Below are 19,102 nucleotides of genomic sequence, written 5' to 3' on the forward strand. Positions count from 1 at the left end.
AGGCACAGAAAGGAAAGTACCACATGATCTTGTTGATAGAGTAATCTACAAAAATTAGTATCATAGAAAATGACATTAAAATGTAGTTACCAGAGGGTATTCTCTGGGGATAGTAAAGGAGGTAGGAAGTAGAAGGTGATCAATTAGCAGTAAGGTAGAAACAAGAAGTGCTGGTGTGTTCTTCTACAGTGTAATTAATAGAGATGAGCATTGTGTACCATGTATGCATCAAAAAAGATCAGAGAAAAGATTTTAACGTTTTTTTCATAAAAAGTATTAAAGGAGATATATAAATTTAACCTCATCAACCAATGTATGAATGTTGAAGCATTACATGCCCAAATTTGGTATGTTTATGTAATAGCTACAAATAAATTAAAAAATTTAAAACATGGCACCATACTTAAATTTTTTTTTAGTTTTTTTTTTATTGTGAAAATACTGTACAGAGGGGTTGCAATTACATGGGCAATATAATGAGTACATTTCTTATCAAGCATTGTAGCCTCCTCCTTTGTTTCCCCTTCCCATCCCTTCCCATGCTCCCCCCCACCCCCCCCAATTCTCTTCCCCCCATCCCCCACCCACCAATACTTAAAATTTTTAAATCCAACCATATAATCTTGGCATGGTAGTACACATATGTAATTCCAGCATTCAAGAGAGTGAAGCAGTTAGATTAAGAATTCAAGCCAGCCTGAGATACATGGCAAGACCCTGTCTCAAAAAATCCAGTCACATGCTGTTTATAATCATTATATTTGACACCTAAAGATACAGATAAACAGTAAAAGAAACAAAGAGACATCACATAACTACTGACCAGTAGAAAGTTGGTACTACTATTTTAATTCAGTCAAAACAGACTTTAAGACAAAAAAAGTACTACTAAAGATAGGGAGGGCTGTTTCTTCCTTTTAGAAGTAAAAATCCAGTCCAAAAGGGAGATACAAGAATGTAACTTTTCACTAATGTAATAATAATCTCAAAATAAGTAAAATGAAATATTGACAAAACTACATGATACTACATACACAATCAAGAAAGGTCAAAATTTGATAAATATATAGAAGAACTGAATAATAATTAATAAAACCAAAATTGTTCTAACAGAGTACAGAACAGAAACTCCAACAATTAGAGAATAAATATTGTTTTCAAGGCTACAAAGAACATTCATCAAACCTGATCATACTCTGGGTCATGAAACAAAGGACTGAACAACACAATGAATGATATTTTGCAATCACAAAGCAATGAAGCCACCAGAAATCAACACAATAATGATAAGTAGAAAAAACACATGCTTCAACATTTAAAAACATACTTCTAAATATGTTTTTAAATGTTGAAGCGAGGGGAAGAGAAAAAACAAATTGTTTAAATAGCGATACAGGTGGACCCATTGCAACAATGAGATGTACAAGTTGTTATGTTGAAAAATGAACTTTACAACTTTGGCGGAAGGGGGGGAGGAGGGGGGGTGAGCAATGGGAAGAAATGGGAAGGGATGGGAAGGGGAAACAAAGGAGGAGGCAACAATGCTTGATAAGAAATGTATTCATTATCTTGCCCATGTAATTGTAACCCCTCTATATGGTATTTTCACAATAAAAAAATAAAATAAAATAAAATAGAAACATACTTCTAAAATAAACCATAGTCAAGTAAAACTCATATTGGAATTTCAACTAGATTGAACTGAACTAACATGCTACCTATAAGAACTTGTAGTGGAGTAGGATGTGGCTCAGTGGCAAAGTGCTTGCCTAGCAAGTGCAACATTCTGGATTTGATTCCCAGTACCAAAAAAGAAAAGACAAAAAATACAGTTAAAACAAACAAACAAACAACAACAACAAAACACCCAACCCTTTGCTGGGTGCTGGTGGCTCACACCTGTAATCCTAGCTACTCAGGAGGCTGAGATCTGAGGATCGCGGTTCAAAGCCAGCCCAGGCAGAAAAGTCCATGAGACTCTTATCTCCAATACACCACTAGAAAAACAGAAATGGTGCTGTGGCTCAAGTGGTAGAGCGCTTGCCTTGAATTGAAGAGCTCAGGGACAGCATCCAGGCCCAGAGTTCGAGTCCCATGACTGACAAAAATAAAAGAATTTGTCATGTACAATTAAAACAGGAAAAGATAGCCTGAAATGCTTATATTAGAAAGGAAAAATGAAAATGCAAGAGCTAGGCATCCATATTGAGGAACTACATAAAGAACCATGAAAGAATTACAAGGAAAATACAGGAAGCCAACTTATTAATGGATTTATTGCATGTGATTTTGAGCAAACACAATAAAAACATTCCCACATGTACATTACACAGCTCAGTTGATGTAGAGAAGCTCTCTGCAATCCTGTGTTACCATCAGTGTGTTTAAACTATTCATGTTGAGCATTCAGGACTTTTCCTTAATATCAATCTCTCTCAGTAACCACTCAACAAAGGATGCCGAAGGGTTACTGTATATAGTAAAGCTGACGCAAGTTGTCGGGGCAGATGTGGCCAAAAGGAATGATTATGAGAAATTGAGTATTCTAGAGAAAATGTGATCTGAAGTACTGGCAATTTGGCAACAAGCTGAACTATGGAGGGAGTGAAGTGAAGGGGAAAAGAGAAATATAAGGAATATTGGAAATTAGAAATGTGCTCAAGGACATGAAATCACAAATTTAATAAGAGTGAAAGTGGATAGGAGTTTTTGTTCAACATGAGGTGTGGGTGGCAGGGGGGGGGGGCTTGAACTCATGGCCTGGGCACTGTCCCTAAGCTTCTGTGCTCAAGATTAGTGCTATACTACTTGAGCCACAGCCCCATGTCTAGCTTTTTGGTAATTAATTGAAGATAAGATTCTTACAGACTTTCCTGCTTTGGTGGTTTTGAATTTTGATCCTCAGACTCAGCCTTCTGATTAGCAAGGATTACAGGCATGAGCCATCAATACCCAGCTCAGCATGATTTCTTTTTTCAGTCATGATGATTGAACTCAGGGCCTAGGCAATGTCCCTGAGCTCTTTTTGCTCAAAGCTAGTGCTCCACCACTTTGAACCACATCTCTGCTTCCTGTTTTCTAATGGTTAATTGGAGATAAGAGCCTCATAGACTTTCTAGCCTGGGCTGGCTTCAAGTTGCAATCCTCAGATCTCAGTTTCCTGAGTAGCTAGGATTACAGGCATGAGCCACACATGGCCAGCTTCAGTATGAACTTTTAAGTTAAATAACATGTAAAACAGTTGTAGGTAGTACATATTGTTTTGGGCAGTACTGAGGTCTGACCTCAAGACTTCATGTATACTAGGCAAGTTCTCTCCCAACTTAATGAGTACCTCCAGCTCCCTATGAAACAATTCTCACTGAAGAACATATATGAGGTGAGACTATGTAAATGGGTTGCTGAAATGGGGTAGAATCTTTTTATCTGTGTAGATTTTTCTCTTACTTTATTCTGGTATGTAAAGTTTGTAGGATAGGGCACTATCTTACTAATCTACATCCCCATTACAGGCCTGGTACTCACTAGATATATAAATGTTCAGCACGTGCTTGTTGAACTGTGTGGGGTTTTTTTTGTTTGTTTGTTTGTTTTTTGTCTGTCGTGGGGCTTGAACTCTGGGCTTGGGCGCTGTCCCTGCACTCTTTAGCTCAAGGTGAGTGCTCTACCATTTGAGCCACAGTGCCACTTCCGGTTTTCTAGTGGTTTATTGGAGATAAGAGTCTCAAGGACTTTCTTGCCCGGGCTGGCTTTGAACCGCGATCCTCAGATCTCAGCCTCCTGAGTAGCTAGGATTACAGGTGTGAGCCACCGGCTCCCAGCTTACACTTTGTTTTATTGAGTAAATTCATCATTGATTCTTCCTGTTGAAGCATTTAGTCTACCTAACCAACACAAACATCATGGTAGGGCCTTCAGACCCAGTCTTTTATTCAATTCTTACAACTATTATAGGAGGACTATATAAATATACATTGTAAGAGATAAGGAAAGTGATGTTAAGTAACTTGTTTGAAATTGTGCAATGGATGAATGGGTGATATGTCAGGGTTTGCTACAATCTCAGCCAAGCTATGTTCAAAGTAGCCATTACTCCCTATTGTGATTTGGGAGAGCAAAATTTGTTAAAGCAGTAAAAACACCATGGCATCAAACTTTCCACTGTAACTCTGAGGCTGGCTGATAAAATTCACATATATCCACATTGGCTTTCAGCTGTCTACAGTTCTTATTGTGTTTACCTTGAAAACAGCACCATAACCGGAGTACCTTGTTGTCTTTCATCATTTTCATTTATCTCAGTCTTGCTTCCCTGGCTTGTCCTCTCTTATTGGTGTCCCTATTTCTGAGACTAAGAAAAAAATAATTGATGTTTTGAAAACTCAGTAGTTGTGTTTTTCATAATAGAAGTATTTCTGTTCAAGAACTGCTTGTAGATATACTTCACTGAAAAATTGTAACAATGACTATCAAAGGAATAATACTAATAATGAAAATCATAACCACCTACAATAGCTCTAGAAACAATCACTAATTAAGTAACAGCCCTTCTTTGATCCAACATGTCTCTCCAACTATCATCTATTTTCTGTTTCTTTCCAGAGCCAAGTTTTTGAATAGTTGTCTATACACATGATTTTTAATTCCTTATCTCCACATTTACTTCATTTTCCCCACTTACAATCCACTCCATTCTGGCTTCTGACAGCATTACTCCAAAGAAACTTCCCATGTTATTGCAACAAGCAACTTCATATTGACAAAGCTAATAAATATTTCTCTAGTTTAATCTTATTAAACTTCTTGTAGCTGTTCTTAGTGATTCTTCACTTTCTTTTATGGATGTTACAATACAACAATCTGTTGGCATTCCTCCTACCTCACTGTCTACTCTTCATTTTTCTTGGCAGATTTAGATTTTGCTCAATCTTAGTCTTCTTTCTCTATATCATCTTATTTAGAGTGGGGCTTCTGAAAGGATCTATTTTATAATAATTCCCAAAATTAATTTACTGCTCAAGACAATGCATGTGAGCTCATGACAAGAATACTTCTTATGTTCCTCTTTGACATCTCAACTGACTTGCATGTCTAACAGACCTTTGAACTTATTATACCACAAATTCTTGTTATTACCCAAAATGTTCTTGCCTCTACCTTTCTATCTGTATATGTCACTATCACTTATTCATTTCTGAGACCAGAAGTTTACACAAATCCTACATTTTTCTGACAACAATGTATCGATAAATCTTGCTCACTCTATCTCCAAAATTTACAGAGAATCTTCCCTTTTCATATTAACTGTTAACTTCTAGACCAAGGCCTGAACTTTGGAAGTCATCTGACTGATTTTCCTATCTCTACCACTTTCTTCACCATGACATACTCTACCTTGCAGGAAAACTGATCTTGTTAAATGCTCTGATGTATTTCCATTGTTCTTTAAGTGAAAGACAAATTCCTATCATAACTATGCTAGATTCACTCTTGCTCCTCAATGAGAAAATGGAAGCCTTGGACCGTACTATATGCCAAGAGACTTAATCTTTACATACTCAATAACAACAGACTATATAATTTTCTCAAGTATAAATAATACAGACTAGGCCATAAGACAAATCTCAAAACATTTAAAAGGACTGAAATAATTAAGAGATAGTATCTGCCATAATGGAATGAAATTAGAAATGAATAACACAAGATTGTAAGGTATATTAAATAGGTAGGTTTCATTAGGTAGCTGATGAAGAGAATATCACGTGCTATTCAGGCAGGAGAAGTTTATTTACAGAACTGCTGCCCTTGCCATGCATGATGGAGAAGCTGGAGAAGCAGGGCTGGAAAGGAAAGGTGAGGGGGAGGGAAAGGGGTGACCCACCTCTGGGCCAGAACTTATCTAGATCTGGGACAAGAAGAGGTGTGGCCAGGTGAGGGAAAGGTGTGGCCACACTGGATCTGGATGTGACCTCAAGGTCTGGGACCCTCCTAAGGTCAGATGGGAGGCATGTGACCAGAGGTGGCCCAGGATGTGACCTAGCAGGAGGGGAAAGTGACTACTTCCAGGTCTGCCAGTTACCTAAGTAACAGATACTGGGCAGAAACTTAGCCAAGAGGGAGAGAGGTGTCCCTGTGCAGACCTTACAAAGATAATTTGAGTAATTGATGGATATGTAAAAATTAAACACTATACTTTTCATTTTTATTTTACTGTTATTGTAAAGGTTATGCAAAGAGATTTTATATTATTTTGCTCTTGTTTTTTTCTCTTTTGTCACTGTTTATGATTGCTGTGCCTTTTGTCTTGCGTGTAAATTTTTTGTTTTAGTGAGGGTAAAGGAGCACAGAAATGGTGGGACAAAGGGTGAACTAATTGAGCAGTGATATTCACTAGGCACTATGTTGAAAATAGACTATACAATTTGTGAGGGAGGGGATCAAGCGGGAACAACTGGGAGAAAATGAAGGAAGAAGTGATATTGTTCAAAATGAAATCTATACTTTACCTGACTTATGTAACTGTAACCCCTCAAACATTACATTCTTAAATAACTAATAAGTCTAAAAAATACAAAGAAAATTAGAAAATATTTTGAGATGAATGAAAAAATAAAACAAAATCGCTATATAGCAAAATTTATAGGGTACAGCTAAAGGAGGACTTAGATAGAAATTTATGAATATAATATCTACATTAAAAAAGAAATACAGCAAATAAATCACACAACTTGCTACCATAATAAACTATGGCAGAAGAACAAACCAAACACATCCCAAATAAAAGGAAATAAATAATAAAGATTAAGACAGAAATAACTGAAAGAAAGAATGGAAAAGCAATATTGAAGCTGAGTGTGGTAGCTTAAACTTGTAATTTTAACTACTTGAGAGACAGAGATCAGGATATCACAGTTATATGTCAGTCCAGGCAAAAAAATGTTCAAGAGGCTTAATCTTAACCAACGACTAGACTGGTGGTGGATACCTGTTATCCCAGCTATGGGGGAAAAACAATAGCTGAGTACATTGGTCTACATTTGTTATACCCAGTGGCTTTAGGAAACACAAGTAGCAGAATGTAGTCCAAGTGTGCTCAGGAATAAATTGATACCCTACCTCGAAAATAATCAACACAAAAATGATCTGGGAATACAGCTCAAATGGTAGACTACTTACCTAGCAAGCACAAGGCCCTAAATTCAATCCTCAGTATAAGGAGGAGGAAGAGGAGAATAAATAGGAAGAAGAGAAGGAGGAGGAAGAAAAAGAAGAGGAAAAAGAAGGGGAAAAAGAGGAGGAGGAGGGGGAGGAAGAAGAGGAGAAAGAGTGGGGGAAAAAAGAGTAGTAGAATGAGGCCAAAGCAAAGCTAAGCAATAGAAAAAAGTAATGAAACCAAAAATTGGCTCTTGGAGAAATATAGAAAATTCTCCTTGACCATGAAAAAATGAGAGAGCACTCAAGTTACTAAAATCAGATGAAAGAGAAGACACTGATGCAGAAGTTAAATAAAAGCATTATGACAGTACTATGTGCCAATAAATTAGATATGCCAACAAATTAGATACCCAGATTAAATGAAATAATTCCTAGAATCACAAAAACTACTAAAACTGACTCAGGAAGAAATAGAAAATTTTAATAGTCTTAACAGTAAGAAGTTGGGGTCAATAATAAAAACAACCTCTCTATACGGTATTTTTGTAATAAAAAATATCTATGGAAAAAAGAAAAAAAAAACTCCTGCAGGGCACAGGTGGCTTATGCCTGTAATCCTAGCTACTCAAGAAGCTATGATTTGAGGATCACCTTTACAAGTTAGCCAGAAGTGGTGCTGTGGCTCAAGTGGTACAGCACTTGCCTTGAGCAAAAGAAGCTGAGACAGCTCCGAGGCCCAGAGTTCAAGCCCCAGGATTGTTTAAAAAAAACAAACAAACTCCCAACAAAGAAACCTCCAGGACCAAATGACTTCATCAGTGAATTCTACTGAACGTTTAAATTAGAATTAACACCAAATTCTGTTGAAGCTCCTTCTAAAAAATAGAAGGAAACTTCCAAAATTCATTTGTGAGGTCAACAAAAAGAACTTGAACTAATAAATATGTTGTTAGAAAGATACAAGATCAATATATAAAAACCAATTTTATTTTAAACAATGCACAATCTAAAACAAAATAATCAAATAATTCCATCTACAATAGCAATAAAGAGAGTAGTTCAGAACAAATTTAACTAAGAAATACAAAATAAACCAAGCATCATTGTAATTCTAGTTATGCAGGAGACTGAGATCAGAGGATTGTGATTCTAAGCCAGTTAAGGCAGAAAGTCCATGACACTTATCTCTAGCAACTCAAAAAGCCAGAAGTGGAGGGGCTGGGAAGGTGGCTCAGTGGTAGAGCACTTGCCTTGCATGCCTGAGGCCCTGGGTTTGATTCCTCAGCACCACATAAGCAAAAAGAAAAAAGCTGGAAGTGGCACTGTGGCTCAAGTGGTAGAGCGTTAGCCTTGAGGCGAAGAGCTGAGGGACAGCGCCCAGGCCCAGAGTTAAGGCCACACAACCGGACCCCCTCTCAAAAAAAAAGCCAGAAGTGGAATGATGGCTTAAGTGGTAGAGCACTAGCCTTGAGCACTATAAAGAAAGAGAGAGAGAGGAAGGAAGGAAGGAAGGAAAGAAGGAAGGAAGGAAGGACGGACTTTGGACAGGACCTACATTCTGAGTTCAAACCCTAGGGCCAGCACAAAAAATAAAAATAAAGATGTACAAAACATACTTTAAATCTGAAAGGTAGTAAGCATTGTTGAAGCAAAATTAGGCTTTAATCAGTGGATTGAAATATTCTTTGATTTGAAAACAACAATTTGAAGATATTAATAATTCTCAAAATTATCTACATGCCATACAAATTCTTTCAAAATCCTTGTTGGCCTTTACAGAAATTAATGAGATGATCCTGAAATTCATATAGAAATGCAAGCATCCCAGAGCAGCCAAATATAATCTAAAATGAACAAATTTGATGGTTATACACTTCCTGGCTTCAAAATTGTGTGAAAAAGAATAGTAATTAAAACTATGTGCTTGATAGGAAATGTACTCATTACCTTATTCATGTAACTGTAACCCCTTTGAACAGTATTTTTACAATAAAAATATATATATAACCTATGTGATGCTAGCAAGACATAAAAATCATTAGAACAGAATGGAGAGTTTATAAATAAACCTTTACTTTTTGTAAAATCAGTTTTTTTCATGGTTACCAAGACATTTCAATAAGAAAAGAAGAAATGGTGCTAGGGCAACTGGCTATCCACACGTTAGTAAAAATTTGAATCTCTTCCTCATGCTGCACACACACAAAAAATACCTCAAAATGAATCAATTATCGAGATACAAGCATTAAAACTATAAAAAAAATCTTAAAAGGAGGGCTGGGATGTAGCTTAGTGGCAAAGCGCTTGCCTAGCAAGTGCAACGTCCTGGGTTCGATCCCCAGTACCAAAAAAGAAAAGACAAAAAAAAATACAGTTAAAAAAAAAACCCAAACAAAAAAAAAATCTTAAAAGGAAACATAGGTATAAGTCTCCATGACCTTGTGTTGGACTATATAATATGCTATAATTACAATAGTAATAATAAGTAAGTAATAAGATGTATAAATAACTGTCAAAAAGGCTGTGGGAAATAGCAGCCTTCATGTACTGAAAGTAAGATCTAAAATAGTGCTTCCAGCTTGGAATATTATCTCAAAGTTCCTGAAAAGTTTATACATGTTAAAGTTACTATATAACCCAGTCATCTCAACACTAAGTCTATAATCAAGACAAATGAAAAAAACACAAACAATTGCTCATTTCAGCATTATTCATGTACCAAAAATGCAAATATCAGTCGATGAATGGATTATAAATGAGGTACATCCATATAAGAGAGGATTTTTCAGTCATAAAAATTAATATGAGGGCTGGGAAGTTGGCTCAGTGGTAGAGCGCTTGCCTTGCATGTATGAGACCCTGGGTTCAATTCCTCAGCACCACATAAGCAGAAAATAAAAGCTGGGAGTGGTGCTGTGGCTCAAGTGGTAGAGCGCTAGCCTTGAGGTGAAGAGCTGAGGGACAGCGCTCAGGCCCAGAGTTCAGGCCCCACGACCAGACCCCCCTCAAAAAAATTAATATGAAGCATTCAAGCATTCGTAGATAGAGGTTACAACATGGCAGAACCTTTTGCCAAGCAAAGTAAACAGATATAAAAGGTAAATATTAAATTATTTTATTTATATGAAATATCCAATATAAGGAAGTGGCGCTGTAGCTCAAGTGGTAGAGCGCTCGCCTTTAGTTGAAGAGCTGAGGGACAACGCCCAGGCCCAGAGTTCAAGCCCCATGACCGACAAAAAAAAAAAAAAAAGAAATATCCAATATAAGTAAATTTATAAAAACAGAAATAAATATGTATAGAGAGGAAGTTGGAAGGAATGGAAAAGAACTGGAAAGGAGGTACAGTTCCATATTGGGGTGAGGAAATTGTTCCAGATCATGATTATGATTATGTTATGATTATGTTGATATTTGTAAAACTGCATGAATATTCCAAAAAAGTGGTTGAATTGTAAAACTTGAATGGGTGATTATGTGTTTAGTTAGTTGTATCTCAATAAAAGGAAAAAAGAACCAGTGAAGGTTAGGTGAATCACAGAGTGTGACATAGGAATTTCAAGTTCCTTTAAAGCTGCAGGCTACCACAAAGCATTTGCAGTAGAAACAGTAACTTGGAGAATTAGTTATAGAGATACATGAAAAAAAAAATCTAAAATTTCTTGTGGAATTCTGTGGAACATGCAGAAGCCAGCTGAGCATTGAGAAGCATACAACTTGCCAGACACTTGCTGTGGCATGGGAAAAAATAGTCTGAATGAAGACTTGGTGAGTGTGAATAGCCAAAGTGAAGGCCTGGATGGAGAATATGGTTGAAGTTTAGTGGCTAAGTAGTACCACAAGGAGGAACTGGGCTAAGAAGCCTGGGCAGTAAGTATAGAAGTACAGCTTCCTGACACAATCACTATCTCATTATTTGTGCTGAGAGAATGAGCCACATATTGGGGCAGGTAAACAGTGGGTTAAGACAGAAGGAGCTATATTTGTATCAGGATCCAGCAGAGCCCAGATTATGGGCTCAAATTTCCACTCTTCAGTGCTATGAATTATTTTGAACTTTAAAATAAAATATTTGCACTAGACTTTTAACTCTGAACAGATTTTTACATTTTAATTCATAGTGTTAATCCTCACCCTGTCCAACTTGTGCCTTTAATCAACTGGAAGAGACATTCCAAAGCTTGGTGAGATTACTTACAGAAAAGCAACTACAGATTTTTGGTCATTTCTAGTCTCCATCTAGCTGGCTCTATTATTTCTCCCACTTTCAGTGTCAGTATTAACACATCTAAATGTCATTAAAGAGTTTATGTAACTTTCTCCCAAGGAAATAGGTAGCAAAGTAACATTCAGTTAGATTGCATTTCAGTTAACTATAGAAGAAATAGGTTTTGAACAAAACAACTAGAAAACCAGTCCTAGGTATATCTTGGTGCTTTCGCTCATAAATATATTCACCAGAATTAAAGAGGTGGAAGAAATCTATTTTGTAATCAGGAAAAGAAAAAAAACCCTGATTAAACAACTTAAATTGAAAAGTAGGTAAAGAATTTCAGTATTACTTACATGCTCATTAAACATAAAAGAGAACTAATTACCTCTGCTACCATCATAACCACAGGTTATGTATGTACAAGAATAGATCAAAGTGGTAGCTAAGACTATTCTTCAGTTGTTCGAGGATGACAGTTGAGAAAGTTTGTGGCAGAGTATAAAATATCACTTGTTTGGGCATAAATGGAAATTTTTTCATTCAGTTATGTGAATGTTTTCCATCTCATCTGTGCCTTCAGAAATCCAGGGAAATAATTTTGCAACATTAAAAAAGTTCTCTATCTCATCAAATTCCAATTGTTCTTATTTTCTGAAATGAAAATATACTGTTGTAAACATGATAAGAAATAATCATGATAATAAATAAACAATGATAAAATAATCAGCAATCTTGTTTAATTCAATTTCCAGTTTTACTACATAGTAAATAACGGGCATATCTTCTGTTCGGGAGGTTTTCCCAGAGTTGTAAAAAGAAAGCATTGAGAAGAGTTCATTAACAGCAATGCAGTAGCAGATGTAGAAGCAGAAATGCTTAAAATATGAATGTGCTTTGTTGACAAAGATGTTATGGCCTATGTCCTTCATTATTGAAAAGACATGTGGAATCTTTAGCTCCCAGCTTGACAGTCAGTTACAAAGAGCAGAAGGCACCTTACTGTTTCCTTTGGAGGGCTATTATCATGGTCCTCCAGTGACAGCAGAGGGTAGAAACACATGTACTCTATCATATTTTTTACCTTTATACTTCAAGCCAAGAGAATCCTAAGCAAGTTCAGTTTCCTTATCAAGTATGTGCTTTGTACAAATATTAAAACAACATTTTCACAAAATTCATTCTGTGGATTTATTTGAATGAGTTGTTTGTTTCTATACTCTTTGCAAGAAAGTAAAGCCAGGAGAGGCATTTCCTCAAAGGCCAAAAGAAGGCATTACCACCACTGCCAGCTGCACTTCTTGCCAGCAAATTTATAAAGTATCTAGAAGCTCAAGGTTAGTTTGGGAGATAAGCCAAGTTAGAAGTTAATGCAGAGAAAAAGGTTACTATTTTCCCTCGGTTTAGCCAATACATACAATAAAGCATTTCAGATGAGTAACCCATTTTGGTCAGGTAATGATGTCTTGTGTAATGATCACATTTGAGCTTGTCTATTTTCCTTACGCTAGTGTGCTTTGGAATTGGAGCTAAAAATCCTTGGGGAAAAAGCTATTTTTGTAGTTCAGCTGGAGTGTCCTCGTCTTTGGGTTTCCCAGTCCAATAGTCCCTTAGTCTAGCATGATATCTAGGATAGTATTTTGTCTTTTAGAGAAAATGTAGAACTAAGGACATGACTACTGGTGCTTATTAAAGATTCCTTGCTATTTTCACAAGAGTAGGGGCGTTAGACTCTTGTCTACTGGCCAAATTCTAAATTGGGAAATATTACATTCTGCTCTCTTAAATTCCCCTAGCAAAAGCAGCCATCCATGGTATCTTATTTTGCTTCCTGTGCTAAACTCTTGTGTAATGTCACTAAATGGCTTTGGATTTTTATACTACAAGTGATCACTTTTTAGTGGGGTGGGTAACACATTCATACCTATTGTCTGATACTATATTTGATCCAGTTCCTTTTTCCATAGCTGTACTGATGTACATTGACCAAGGAAAACTAAATATTTCTGGTGACTAACAATGCTTTAACATGTGTATACCATGTGAAATGATCATACTAATCAAGTAACAACATATGTATCACTTTGCATACTTATGATTTTAACATTATTTTTATTTTTAATTGACTTCTTTAAAGGGTACAATTGCATAACTCAATACATGTAATACCATGTGTAATGGTCATCCAGTTTCAAACACAAAGTAGGCTCTGATAGCTAAGGATAAAGTACAAACCAAAACAAAGTACTCCATGTATGAATTATTTTGGTGTTTTTATTAAAAATATAATTTGCTTTCTCTTCTGCAACATACACAAAAACTAAGTACAGTTTTACTTCCATATTGACAATGAATTGTTACTTTCCTCAAACATAAGGTGGGTTCTAAAAGTGATAATGAGGTTTGAGATGAAATCACATATTACAACCCATCTTTTGTTCGTTTGTTTTTAAGGGGCATCTAACCAATCCAGTTGATCTATTTTCATAAAAAAAGTTTTTGGAAGGAGGTTGTTCCACTTTCTTGGTTAATATTTCAGTGTCCCTCAATCCTTACATAAAAATTAAGTTCTTAAGCTTGTTTGACTTTGGATCTACCTGCTGTTAGTGTCATGATGTCCTGTGTATTATTAAACTTATTATTCTATATTGCCATTGAGGGACAGAATGGTGTAATAGTTTTATTCATTTTTGTTTATTTATTTCATTGTATCTGGGGACTTGGGTACATTAGGGAAGAGCTAGAAGTCACTGAGTTACACACCTCGCTCTGTGACTTAATTTTTAGAACTGGACATTCTTATATTCAAATCCTGACTCTTGTCACTTTCTAGGAATGTAATGTTAGTTAAGTTACTTGTGTGGTTTACATGTGCAACTTCAGACCCTTGCTGTGAAGATCAATTGAGATAATCTATCATTTTCTAGGATTACAGGGTAAAATGAGGGATTGTACCAACACCTAAGCAAATGCTCAATAAATAACAACTATTTTTCTGGGTATGTATACAGATCTGATTTAATTTATGAACTCCTTGAGAACAAGAAGCATTCTTCCTCTGTATGTCCTGGATTTGAACAGAAGTGTAGTGTTTTTCATACAGTGTGGTGCAGAGGCTCAATATTTACCGAATGAATAAACTTCTTTTCTTTCCTTGAGGGGAATGAATAGTCCCCAACTATTTGTAAGGTTCCACACATTTACATAAAAGGTGCCAAGATCAATCTTTGGCTGTTTACAGATATGTAAATATATGACATTATTCACATGTTTTGCTATGTTGGAGACAACACAAATCACATCATTTGAATCAGATTCATTTCTATGAATTTTAACATCTGATTTTCATTTTTTAAAACCACATCTTAGGTGCTCAGAATGGGATTGACTCATACACCTCTCATTCATCCTAGCATTTTTAATTGAAGTTTTTTTTTAAAAGAATGGTCTAATTATATACCTGAACAAAATTATGCAATTTGTGACTAAGTATACTATTTTGTTACCTATAAGATCTGTGCAGTACAGATATATTTTGAATTGGTTTGTTCCCAAGCCAAAGAAACCCAAACCTTTTCGCCTGGAAAGCCCAGTGCTACAAGTTTCAAGATACAATTAACATCTTTGAATCAGTGATAATTTATTATTTATTTACTTATTTTAGCCTTTCTTTTCCCCCACAGGAGTAAAAGGGGAAAAAAAAACAAGAAGAGTAGATCCATTTAGGATACAGATTTCTGTTGACTAGGAAAGTGTACTGCTTAAAAACAAGAGCAGCAGCAACAACAAGGTGAGCGCTTCTGCCTCAAGCTTGTAATCGTAAATAGGAAGCTGAGCTCTAAGGATCATAGTTTTTAACCAGCCTGGGCAGGAAAATATGTGAGTCTTTTATCTTCAATTAAGTACCTCAAAAGGCAGAAGTGGAGTTGTGGCTCAAGTGGTAGAGTGCTATCCTTGAGCACAGATATCTCAGAGTCAGCACCCAGGCCCTGAGTTCAAGCCTTATGACTCACACATGCGCACTCCCCTTCCCCACGCCCAACAATAATCCTGGTGTAATCTTAGGTTGGCATTAAAGGACACCAAAGTGTGGCCATTTCCCGGACCATTTTGTACATATTTTTATTAGGGACTGTGTCATACGTGGAGCTCTAAGGAGAACCTTGTTCCTCACACTCCAAAAGTTCAGAACCAGAGTATTTGAGACCTGGTGGATCAGGTTCTAAGTACCTAGGCTCAAGTGTCAGTAACACTGCAGTTGGGGGGTGGGGGGCTACTGAGCTCTGGTTTGGGACTTGGACGCTAACTTTGGATTTTTTCCTTTCGTTACCCCCCACCCGCCACCCCCGGCTCCTTACTTCCATCCCTTTTCTTTTCCTTCCTTACTGTATGAAAGTGTCTGCTTCTTTCCTCTACTTCCACTCTCCACTGTCTTCCAGTTATTTCTATCAATTCTCTTTCTATACTCTTTCCCGCTTCCATCCTTTGCTGCACGCAGAACTTGGGTTCTGAGAAGGCGCGATTCGGGCGACGGGACAAGCGCAAGGCACTGAGCCACGAAAGCGTGTGGCGCGCTCCCTAGTGGGGGCGCGCACGAGCAGCCTCGTGGCCAGGCAGCTCGGCCCGAGAAACGGCGCGCACGCGCCCCGCGAGCCCCCAGCGCGCCCCCGGCGGCCGGGGCCGCAGCGTGCTCGCCCCCGCCGCTAGCTCGCCTCACTTATGGGTCGGAAGCGCTGCGTGGGGGAGACTGTTCCAAGATGGCGGCGGGCTGCTGTGGGGTGAAGAAGCAGAAACTGTCCAGTTCGCCCCCCTCTGGCTCTGGTGGCGGTGGTGGCGCCTCCTCCTCCTCCCACTGCAGCGGAGAGAGCCAGTGCCGAGCTGGGGAACTGGGACTAGGAGGCGCCGGTACAAGGCTCAACGGTCTAGGAGGTCTAGCCGGAGGAAGCAGTGGCAGCGGCTGTACCCTGTCTTCCCCCCAGGGCTGCAGCGGCGGTGGCGGGGGTATCTCCCTGTCGCCACCTTTGAGCTGCGGAGTAGGAACGCTACTTTCTACCCCGTCCGCCGCCACTGCTTCTTCGCCCTCTTCAGCGTCTGCCGCCTTGTCCTCCTCGCCGGGCTCCCGGAAGATGGTGGTGTCAGCGGAGATGTGCTGCTTTTGCTTCGATGTGCTCTACTGTCACCTGTACGGATACCAGCAGCCCCGGACCCCCAGGTTCACCAACGAGCCCTAGTGAGTACGGTGCCCTCTGCCGCCCTCTCTCTTGCACTCGGGATGGGGCTCAGAGTTGAGGGAAAGTGCGAGTCCGCGTCCCAGGCGGCGGCCGCCCCTGTCCCTCGCGCTTCTCGGGGTCCCCTGGAGCCACTTGATCTAAGTTAGGGTACCCCGCGCCTTCTGCCCCATCAGACAAGCATCGCACACTTGAAAGTAATAGTGCTACTAGAGAGTCCCTTGCCTTCCAAAGGTGCTCGCTTGCTCGTTGCACTAACTTCCACAAGTTTTGACCCTTTCCTTCTCTTCTTTGCCACCCTCACCCTCCACCCCGACCGCACGCCATCCGGATTTGAGACGTCTGGATCCCTGAAGGTGCCCACCTCTCCTCACTTGTATTTCCCTTACTCCACGTGAAAATCCCGCCACTCTTCCCACCCTGTCGCGAACTTGTACTTGGAGAGCTACTTTCCCAATGCACAGAGGAAAAAAAATAGCAACTATCCCAACTTGGATTTTGCTACTGGTGGAACTTAGTTCTTGAGCTTGAGGAGGTTGCCCATTTTTTCCTCCGCCTTTTCTGATAGCTTAAGGAGCAAAGAGTTTGTTTTTTGTTTTAAAACACGTTTTTCTTCACTACCTATTTTTACCCAATTATACCCATTAAAATGTGTTTGTAGTGAAGCCGACATCCTCACATTTGAACAGTGATACCTTTCTCTCCCCCCTTCATTCCACTCTCTCGATAATAGCTCAGAGAGGTTGTCCCTTGAACATTAAGCATGCATATGCTTTTGTGTTCATTTCACTTTTTACAAATCTGTGTTCTTCTACAAAACGCTTTGAGAAATAGTTAAAACAATCTAGGAGCAAATGTGTAGGCATGTTTATGGTTTCCTTTTCTGTTATACTTTAAATTATCTTACTCTTCCAAGTGTCTGGTTGAAGTTGTTTAAAATAGCACTGTTACAGCTAAAAGCCAGGTCACTTCTAATCCCTGTCCATTTCAGTGTGTGGGAAATGGGCCATATGGCTTTGTTTTTTAATGTGTAAACTGAGTTTTTGAGTTAAATGCTACACTGAATGTAAAGAGCAAACGGGCAGAATGGGAAAATGGATGATTGTTTTTACTGTGACTACTTAGCAGCAACAAGAAAAAGAAGACAAATTTCGGTGGAACTTTAGTCTCAAATGCAACAACTCTTAACTCTTTCTGGTTGAAGCAAGGGCTTCTCATTTTTTTCATATCCTAAATACCTGAATTGATGTACTTTTGCAACTGCTGCCTGTCATTTTGTGACATTAGGGGATTGAAATACTACTGGATACCAACAAACAATTCTACCTATACTCAAAATATTAAATTAATATGTAAAGTAGAAATTACAATAAAGTGTCCTGGAAATTGTGCCATCTCTATTGTTTGTTTTCTTTAGTTTTAATACCTTAAATGTATTTCATTATGTATTACTCTTCTGTGGTTTGTACATTTTATTTTAGACTTGATCCATCCTTGGGCATGTGTTCATGAGAAATGTGTGAAAAGACATTGTGGTGGACACTTGGTTATACAAATTAAGTCTTTAGAAATTTCACAGTGTTAAGTCATGAAGCTTAAATTTTAAATCTACAGCTTTATTTAACCTATTTTTGGGGGTCAAGAAGTAAAAAATTTGAAAAACTTTTTATTTAAAATATCTGTGGAATGTTTATTAACTTGAGTCATTTATTTGGCACTTTTCTGCCTTTTCTTGTGTGGCTGAAATGTATTATAAAGCTCATCCTGTGCAGATACATAGGTTCCTCTGTAAGGTCATAGGACTATAAAAATCACTCCAGTTTAGTTCTTGAGCTGGGACATGAATTTGGCAAAGGTTGTTTTAGTATTCACGCTCTATTGCTCCAAAGCATCTGAGAACACACTTGGAGGAGGTGCTATTTTCACACATTTTTAAAGTGAGTTTAGGTTAACTGAATGACTGTAAGAAGAATTTTAACAGGAAAGTGAGATTGACCAGTTCCTATAGTTTTTTTTTTTTTGAAAATAACATTGTAACAGTTGCATATATATTTAGGTTGTTTCTCTTCTGATACTCAAGCACATGTATTTCCTTTTTCCCAAAGGAATCAGTAGGTAAATAAGACACACGTCTGACCACTGGGAATATGTTAAAATGCTGGTGGAATAATAATAAATGCTGTTATTTAGTAGATATTGAGTGTACTATATATTTTACAAACAACTAATTCATGGTGAACCCAAGCAGAGAATGAAAGTTTATTTTGGTGGAAAAAAAGGCTGTGACTGACTTTCATTTATCTTAAACACATTTTTAAATGTAGTGTGTAAATTTCAGGAAAATTTAAGGGTATGACATGATCATTTGACAATGCCCCAGTCTCTACCATACCCTTTTGTTTTGCTTCACATATTTAATAGTGTTGTGTAATCATTAGCATGGTATTGTACTAAGTGCCTTAAAAATAGGCATACTGGGCTTTTTTTCTCAGAATTATGAGCACTATGA

The 19,102-nt window shown here is 37.9% G+C and overlaps 1 protein-coding gene across 1 annotated transcript in view; it reads left to right on the forward strand.

The window, feature by feature from the left end:
- The first annotated feature begins 16,066 nt into the window (after nucleotides 1-16,066).
- Ammecr1 (AMMECR nuclear protein 1) overlaps nucleotides 16,067-19,102 on the forward strand; it is a 133,355-nt gene continuing 130,319 nt past the window's right edge. Inside the window, exon 1 of the mRNA XM_042690054.1 lies at nucleotides 16,067-16,595. Within this exon, the coding sequence (XP_042545988.1) occupies nucleotides 16,123-16,595 (473 nt within the window). The 5' untranslated portion in view covers nucleotides 16,067-16,122. The remainder of the gene's footprint in view (nucleotides 16,596-19,102) is intronic.

Source organism: Dipodomys spectabilis, unplaced genomic scaffold (assembly GCF_019054845.1).
Source record: "Dipodomys spectabilis isolate Male_0828 unplaced genomic scaffold, ASM1905484v1 ptg000132l, whole genome shotgun sequence".
NCBI lineage: Eukaryota > Metazoa > Chordata > Mammalia > Rodentia > Heteromyidae > Dipodomys > Dipodomys spectabilis.